Raw genomic sequence first — 8,949 nt, 5'->3', positions numbered from 1 at the left:
ATTTTATTTTGCTCTATATTTTTTGAGGGTCCGGAGAGGTGTAAACATGACAGCAGTGAGATCCGCGAATGTGCGGGAGAGGAGAGGAGGCTAGGTCTGAGCGCCGGCACCTGCAGCTGCTGTAGTGTCTGCTGAGCCGGAGGAGAGAGGAGTCTGAGCCCGCGGAGGGATATGTATGGCGGCGCCTCACTTCTACTGTGTACACTGGGGGCGTTATCCGTGTGCCCGTGTGTGTGGAAGCCTGCAGTGCACTGCACTGTATGTGGGGGCACTGTGTGTATGGGGGCACTCTGTGTCAGGACTGTGTGTATGGGGGCGCTGTGTGTCAGGACTGTGTGTATGGGGGCACTCTGTGTCAGGACTGTGTGTATGGGGGCACTCTGTGTCAGGACTGTGTGTATGGGGGCACTCTGTGTCAGGACTGTGTGTATGGGGGCGCTCTGTGTCAGGACTGTGTGTATGGGGGCGCTCTGTGTCAGGACTGTGTGTATGGGGGCGCTGTGTGTCAGGACTGTGTGTATGGGGGCACTCTGTGTCAGCACTGTGTGTATGGGGGCGCTCTGTGTCAGGACTGTGTGTATGGGGGCGCTGTGTGTCAGGACTGTGTGTATGGGGGCGCTGTGTGTCAGGACTGTGTGTATGGGGGCACTCTGTGTCAGGACTGTGTGTATGGGGGCGCTGTGTGTCAGGACTGTGTGTATGGGGGCGCTGTGTGTCAGGACTGTGTGTATGGGGGCACTCTGTGTCAGGACTGTGTGTATGGGGGCACTCTGTGTCAGGACTGTGTGTATGGGGGCACTCTGTGTCAGGACTGTGTGTATGGGGGCACTCTGTGTCAGGACTGTGTGTATGGGGGCACTCTGTGTCAGGACTGTGTGTATGGGGGCGCTCTGTGTCAGGACTGTGTGTATGGGGGCGCTCTGTGTCAGGACTGTGTGTATGGGGGCGCTCTGTGTCAGGACTGTGTGTATGGGGGCGCTCTGTGTCAGGACTGTGTGTATGGGGGCACTCTGTGTCAGCACTGTGTGTATGGGGGCGCTCTGTGTCAGCACTGTGTGTATGGGGGCGCTCTGTGTCAGGACTGTGTGTATGGGGGCGCTCTGTGTCAGGACTGTGTGTATGGGGGCACTCTGTGTCAGGACTGTGTGTATGGGGGCACTCTGTGTCAGGACTGTGTGTATGGGGGCGCTGTGTGTCAGGACTGTGTGTATGGGGGCACTCTGTGTCAGGACTGTGTGTATGGGGGCACTCTGTGTCAGGACTGTGTGTATGGGGGCACTCTGTGTCAGGACTGTGTGTATGGGGGCACTCTGTGTCAGGACTGTGTGTATGGGGGCGCTCTGTGTCAGGACTGTGTGTATGGGGGCGCTGTGTGTCAGGACTGTGTATGGGGGCGCTCTGTGTCAGGACTGTGTGTATGGGGGCGCTGTGTGTCAGGACTGTGTGTATGGGGGCGCTGTGTGTCAGGACTGTGTGTATGGGGGCGCTGTGTGTCAGGACTGTGTGTATGGGGGCGCTCTGTGTCAGGACTGTGTGTATGGGGGCGCTGTGTGTCAGGACTGTGTGTATGGGGGCGCTGTGTGTCAGGACTGTGTGTATGGGGGCGCTCTGTGTCAGGACTGTGTGTATGGGGGCGCTCTGTGTCAGCACTGTGTGTATGGGGGCGCTCTGTGTCAGCACTGTGTGTATGGGGGCGCTCTGTGTCAGGACTGTGTGTATGGGGGCGCTCTGCGTCAGGACTGTGTATGGGGGCGCTCTGCGTCAGGACTGTGTATGGGGGCGCTCTGCGTCAGGACTGTGTGTATGGGGGCGCTCTGCGGCAGGACTGTGTGTATGGGGGCGCTCTGTGTCAGGACTGTGTGTATGGGGGCGCTCTGTGTCAGGACTGTGTGTATGGGGGCGCTGTGTGTCAGGACTGTGTGTATGGGGGCACTCTGTGTCAGGACTGTGTGTATGGGGGCGCTGTGTGTCAGGACTGTGTGTAAGGGGGCACTCTGCGGCAGGACTGTATGCGGGGGGCACTGTGTGTAAGGACTGTATGGGGGCACTCTGCGGCAGGACTGTATGCGGGGGGCTCTGTGTGTAAGGACTGTGTATGGGGGCACTCTGCGGCAGGACTGTATGCGGGGGGGCTCTGTGTGTAAGGACTGTGTATGGGGGCACTCTGCGGCTGGACTGTGTATGGGGGTCACTCAGCGGCAGGACTGTATGTGGGGGGGGGGATCTGTGGCCGGACTGTGTATGGGGGCACTCTGCGGCAGGACTGTGTATGGGGCAACTCTGCGGCAGGACTGAATGCGGGGGGGGGGGGGGGCACTGTGGCCGGACTGTGTATGGGTGCACTCTGCGGCAGGACTGTATGTGGGGGGGGGGATCTGTGGCCGGACTGTGTATGGGGGCACTCTGCGGCAGAACTGTATGCGGGGGGGGGGATCTGTGGCCGGACTGTGTATGGGTGCACTCTGCGGCAGGACTGTATGTGGGAGGGGGGGGGGGAATCTGTGGCCGGACTGTGTATGGGGGCACTCTGCGGCTGGACTGTGTATGAGAGCACTCTGCGGCAGGACTGTATGTGGGGGCTCTGTGGCTGGACTGTGTATGGGGGCACTCTGTGGCTGGACTGTATGGGGGCACTCTGTGGCTGGACTGTATGGGGGCACTCTGTGGCTGGCCTGTGTATGAGAGCACTCTGCGGCAGGACTGAATGCGGGGGGGGCACTGTGGCCGGACTGTGTATGGGGGCACTCTGCGGCTGGACTGTATGGGGGGGGGCTCTGTGGCTGGGCTGTGTATAGGGGCACTCTGCGGCAAGTCTGTATGCGGGGGGCTCTATGGCCGAGCTGTGTATGGGGGGGACACTGTGGCCGGGCTGTGTATGAGGGCACTCTGCGGCAGGACTGTATGGGGGGGCTCTGTGGCTGGGCTGTGTACGGGGGCACTGTGGCCGGGCTGTGTATAGGGGCAGTCTGCGGCAGGACTGTATATGAGCCCATTCTCTGGCAGTGTATACAAATCCCCAGTTTAGCACAAGGTGTAGGGATACTCTGACGAGCACTGTGCGCGGGGGATTGGCACCGCTTATGGGGCTGTGTATGGTTGTGCTCACAGTATATATGATCTCCCCTAGATATATACACACAGTCCTCACAGGATGGAGACATGCCGAGGGGTGTGTGGATTTCTGCACAGAGGCTAATCCTGCAACCTGAATAAATCGAGATATTTTGGAAATGTTTCCACTTTTCCGTCACGTGTAGATCAGTAACGTCTCCATCCTGTGACTTCCAGAATTCCACCATTTTTCCTTCTCGTGTTGTGCATGTAGTAATGTAAAGTTTCTCTTCCAGATCACAACCTCACAAACGTTCTGGTAACTTCATGTTTCTTCTCGCCCAGACGACACGCCCAGTAAACCAACAAGATGGAGACTCCCTGCTCGCTCTCCGCCAAATTTGAAGGGTGTGTGTCCTCAGCGATCCTGTGTACAACTTGCACAATCCGTGGTGTGTCGGGGCACGTTGTTCCCTGTCATCAGCTTTGAGGAAATTGCAAAATCCCTCGACCCATCTGACTGATCCTGTAACCACAATTTCAGAAATATTGCAACTTTTTATTAAAGGAGCAGTTAAACTATTATTGGCAGCCATGTAAAAATATAAAAATACCCCTTAATTGGTTGTAAGGAGAAAGAATTACAGCCATGTGCTTACAGTCGGGGAATTTTGCGCTCTTGTCTTTGCAATCGAGACGATCACAAGGCTCTGTTCTGTAGGAACCACTAGTGATCAGCTCTGGGGGAACCTGTCAAGTGTTCAATTTCCCTGCAGGGCCATCACAGCAAAAATTAAAGGGGTTGTCCAGGCTTGGGCTTCTATGTCTGTGACTGCAGACTTGTGAATCCTCACAGCGTGCACAGTTTGCGCTGTCTAGATTCTCCGGTGATGGGGCATATATGCAGTCACATGCCAACTAGACGTGCACGGCCGAACACGTCTAGTCAGAATGTGGCTGGAAGCATGCAAATCACATAGCGGGGAATCCTGACAGCGCACACTGTGCACTGTGAGGATTCACAAGTCTGCAGTCACAGATATAGAATTCCAAAATCAGTGGGCACTCCATTTACAATGTGGACCAGCCGGTTCCTCCGGCGTGAGCTTCTTTATCCAGCACGTCGGGATAATAAATGGTCAATGCACATAATACTCCGATTTTTAATACATGGTATATTATTTTATTTTTCAGGTCTTTTGCTTATTACACAGTTAAAGACCGAATGCCGCAGATTCTAACGAAGGTGATAGACACTGTACATCGGAATAAAAATAAGTTCTTGGAAGCTCACGGGGAGGTGAGTGACTGCGCCGTAAATCACATTTAGTAGAGGATTCGAGGTGACAGCTCCTCTCCGCGACGTCCCCATACACAGCTCCTCTCCGCGACGTCCCCATACACAGCTCCTCTCCGCGACGTCCCCATACACGGCTCCCCTCCGCGACGTCCCCATACACGGCTCCCCTCCGCGACGTCCCCATACACGGCTCCCCTCCGCGACGTCCCCATACACGGCTCCCCTCCGCGACGTCCCCATACACGGCTCCCCTCCGCGACGTCCCCATACACGGCTCCCCTCCGCGACGTCCCCATACACGGCTCCCCTCCGCGACGTCCCCATACACGGCTCCCCTCCGCGACGTCCCCATACACGGCTCCCCTCCGCGACGTCCCCATACACGGCTCCTCTCTGTGATGACCCCATACACGGCTCCCCTCCGCGACGTCCCCATACACGGCTCCCCTCCGTAATATTACCCCATCTTGCATATTGTGCCTCCTAACATTATTGTGTTGCCCCATAATGTGGCCTCATAATAACCGCATCCTTGCCTCTTCTGCGCTGTTCCACTGGCAGCAACAGCAGTATGATGAGGTCACAGAGTGGCGTGATGACCTCATCACGCTGCTACACCTCAGGGCGGGGTTCTGAAAGCCGTGAATTCCGGTAGGCCATATGTTGTGCAGGCCTGGGTGTAACCGGACAACCCCATATAGTGTGCCACTGTAATTTGAGCCCCTTTAATGTATTGCTTTCTGGTAATGGCACAGTAGCATCATCCTCAACGTGTTGTACCGGGCTCCTCTGATCATCAGAGACACCCCCTTTTCAGAATTTGACCCCTGGCTGGGGCGATCAGCTGATTTTTCTGGGGGAGGGTATAGAACAGCCATTCAGATGCTGCTCCTTTTTTTCAGGAAGGCATAGAGGCAGAGAAAAAGGCTTTGTCTTTCTTTTCTAAACTACGGAACGAATTGCAAACGGACAAGCCCATCCTGCCGCTGACCGACGAGCAGCCGGACACCCAGATCTGGAATCAGTACCTGGACTACCAGAAGACTCTGGTGGGCAGCGACGAAGAGCCGAGCTGGTTCAGATCCCCCTGGCTGTACGTGGAGTGTTATCTGTATCGCAGAATTCAGGAAGGCATGTTATTGAGGTGAGAACTGGCCCAGATAAAATTCTGGCTGCCGGCAGTCTCCACTAGAGGGAGCTCTGAGCATGTAAAATTGTACAGCCGGCTCCCCCTAGTGGTGGCATCAGTCCGCCAGAATCTTATCATTGTGTCTATGCAGAGGATTTGGAGCAGCATGACAGACCACAAATCCCCAATTGCTGTAAAGATGATGACCTGACCCTTATTTATTTGTTTTTTTGACACAGCCCCCCGATATCTGAATATGACGTCTTCAGGGATGTGAAGAATGAAAGCTTCTTTCAGTCCCAGCAAGCAGTGGTGGCGCTGTGCGCTCATCTCCAGGAGCTTAAAGGGAAGACGAATAGTCTAAGTAGCAATGACATCCGGGGTGAGATCTACAAACTGCTGCAGGTGGGTGATGCCCTCTCTTTGCGGCCTGTCGCGCCCTCTGCCCTCTCTTGTGCCCTGTCGCGCCCTCTGCCCTGTCGCGCCCTCTCTTGCGCCCTCTGCCCTCTCTTGTGGCCTGTTGCGCCCTCTGCCCCCTCTCCCTTTGTCCCAGCATGCACCTCTTGAAGTGGAGGACACCGCTGCCTAGCATAGGGCCCTTGAAGCAGGCATATTAGTGGTGAAGAAGGTCCCCCGTTTCTGTCCTTATTAGAGACTCGCCCTCTTGTAATACTTCGCTGTCCATCACTTGTAGGTGTCTCTGTGGGGAAACAAGTGCGACCTCTCTATATCGGGGGGTCAGGACAACTCCCAGAGGAGCAGCGTGCTGTCATCCCTGGACGACTTTCGGGAATTTATCCTGGTGGATGATATGGATCCTCTCTGGAGCATCCTGACGAAGAACAGAGACGGGAACGCAGAGTCGAGAACCAGAGTGGACATCGTCCTGGATAACGCCGGCTTCGAGTTGGTCACGGATTTGGTCATGGCGGACGCCGTGCTGTCACTGAACCTGGCCACGGAGGTTCATTTCCACGGGAAGGTCATGCCGTGGTTCGTCTCTGACACCACGAAGCACGACTTCGACTGGACAGTTCAGCAATGCACGGCCGTCAACAACAAGTGGATGTCAAAGTGTGGCCAAAGCTGGAAGGAAAACCTGAAGAAGGGGCGCTGGGTCTATCACCAGCATCTCTTCTGGACTCTGCCCCACGAGTTCTGCACCATGGCGGAAGTGGCTCCGGACTTGTACACGGAGCTGCAGAAGTCCGATTTAGTCTTATTTAAAGGAGACTTAAACTACAGGAAACTGACGGGGGACCGCAAGTGGGACTTCACCGCGCCCTTCTCTCAGGCGCTCCGATCCTTTCACCCGGCTCCATTGTGCAGCATCAGAACCCTGAAGGCCGATGTGCAGGTCGGGCTGCAAGTGGGGGTCGGAGAGCAGCTGACAGCGGCGGAGGTGGACTGGATGACATCGGGCAAATATGGAGTCATCCAGTTCAGTCCTGTCGTTTGAAGCGTTGGACTCCTTTTTTGTGTGTTTTAGCGCGGCGTGCAGCACTTTACTAACGAAGGGTTAACTGAGCTTTAAAGGGGTATTCACATCTCCAAGATCCTATCCCAATATGTAGTAGGTGTAATAATAATATTAGCAAATACCTCCAATTAGAAATCTAGTATAGTTATCCTGATTAGCCATGTCCCTTACCCCATGTGCAGGGCATTGTAGTAGCTTAGGTATCCATGGTTACAACCACTCACACAGCGACAGTTATACTAGTGGGCATAACCATAGATACCTACTGCAATGCCCTGCACATGGGGTAAGCGACATAGCTAATTAGAAGAACTATACTGCATTTCTAATTGGAGCTACTTGGCTTTGTTATTATTACACCTACTACATATTGGGATTTGATCTTGGAGATGGGAATATCCCTTTAACTACAGTTTACATCTGTCTCACCCTTCAGATTAAAAGTGGACAATCGTTATAAGGCTTTGATTATTAAAAGGGTTTTCCGACACTTGAATAAGTCTTTTTTTAAGCCGGAATGGTTTTACACTAATAAACGGAGTCCTATCGATTCTTCAGAAGCAGAACCGCTGCAGCCAATCATAGGTAACGACAGGAGCACTGGGATTGAATGCAGCGGTCCCGGTACCTTCCGAAGGGAGCAGACATTGCTTCCACAGCTGGTGCAGACCTCCCAAGCGATCTTTTGACGTCTTAGAATGTCTCTGTTTATTTTATTTTCTTAAACCATTCCTGCCTAGAAAAATTTTATTCCAGTATTGGACAATCCCCTTATTATATCAGTTCTCTTTTCTGCAAAAATCCCCCATGTGCCACCAAAACAGGTCTAACCGATCTGTGTTTATCGACGCAACAACACCTTTGAAGTGTCCAGCTTCATACATGGCGGCTGCCGGCTTTGTTATACAGTGGGCACCTAGCACTAAGAGCAGCAGCCGGAGCTGGCTCTGATCGCTGCAGTTTAAGCATTTACATATCCATATTTGACGCAGCACCCATCAGCCCTGACACAGAGTGCCGACGGGTCACCGTAAGAGCCGGTTTCCTTCTAAACCACCCACCCATAGCTGCCATCTTGCTACTCTCGTGAAGCCCAGCCACAGCCCAGGCTTCATAGGAGACTGTCCTTTTTTCATAATATATATAAAAAAAAAATATTGAAACACTGAGCAAGAGATCTAACAATCAGATGCCCGCTGTGTTGCACAGGCCGCATCTGCCTCTAACGGCAGCAGTCGGCGCCGATTTGTTGCCGTTGACCCGTTTAAGTGCTGTAACCTGATCCCTCAGTGAGCCGATTAGTCCTTGGTTTCCATCTACATGTATTTTGGCAGAGTGGATAATGAGTTGAGGAGGCGGCGAGAGAGAAAATAAAGGCGTGTAGGTAGAAAAAGAAGCGGATTTCTCTGATAAGACGCATTACAACGTTTCTTATATTCGCTTGTACTATTGATTTATGTAAAACTTTGAAATGATATTGACCACTTTAAGGGATTGTTCACACCTTGAAAGTTTTTGCATGACTATTTTTATACGGATGCCTTTTATATTGAATATATATGGTGTCCAGACATAATTCCGCCAATACGTTTTCTCTATAGGGGTGTGGACGCCATGTGACAAACCCTTTAAATCTATACTATACAGAGTTTCAGCTGATGTGTATTTTTATTTTTTTTTTTCTCCCGATGGGCTCGCTGATCTTTAGTCATCGATCATGTGACCAACATTCTGGTTTATCATGCTTTTTGCAGATATTCGCGGTCAGGTAGTGCGCATCCCGCAGTGCACGAATGGGGGTGTACACCCCGAATGTCACCGCTGACGGGGCTCACAGCGAACGTGTGATACAGTCAGATCCATTTTCTTCTTATATGCAGACTACATATTAGCCTGAAAATATATATTTTTGACTATCGAACCGTGTGCCATGCCTTATTCATTGGGTTCATCCCGCTACTGGTTTGTGTGCGTCACTTCAAGCTCTGC

At 53.0% G+C, this 8,949-nt stretch overlaps 1 protein-coding gene across 6 annotated transcripts; it reads left to right on the top strand.

Annotated features, from left to right (window-relative positions):
- Nucleotides 1-11: 11 nt before the first annotated feature.
- On the top strand, nucleotides 12-8,881 carry ARMT1 (acidic residue methyltransferase 1). Of its 6 annotated transcripts, none has more exons than XM_073567785.1 (6): nucleotides 12-94; nucleotides 3,397-3,459; nucleotides 4,246-4,351; nucleotides 5,254-5,495; nucleotides 5,720-5,885; nucleotides 6,175-8,881. In XM_073567785.1, exons 2-6 carry the CDS (start codon nucleotides 3,422-3,424, stop codon nucleotides 6,937-6,939), a joined length of 1,317 nt encoding a protein of 438 aa, XP_073423886.1. In that variant the 5' UTR covers nucleotides 12-94; nucleotides 3,397-3,421; the 3' UTR covers nucleotides 6,940-8,881. The 6 variants fall into 6 exon arrangements, with proteins under 6 accessions (XP_073423886.1, XP_073423884.1, XP_073423880.1 ...); XM_073567783.1 differs by having other exon boundaries at nucleotides 18-94; nucleotides 3,348-3,459; XM_073567779.1 differs by having other exon boundaries at nucleotides 27-173; nucleotides 3,348-3,459.
- The last annotated feature ends 68 nt before the right edge of the window (nucleotides 8,882-8,949 follow it).

Source organism: Dendrobates tinctorius, unplaced genomic scaffold (genome assembly GCF_039654945.1).
Source record: "Dendrobates tinctorius isolate UK_male_01 unplaced genomic scaffold, ASM3965494v1 ptg000020l, whole genome shotgun sequence".
NCBI lineage: Eukaryota > Metazoa > Chordata > Amphibia > Anura > Dendrobatidae > Dendrobates > Dendrobates tinctorius.
Note: the sequence above shows the minus strand (reverse complement) of the source record. Positions and strands in the feature narration are given on the sequence as shown.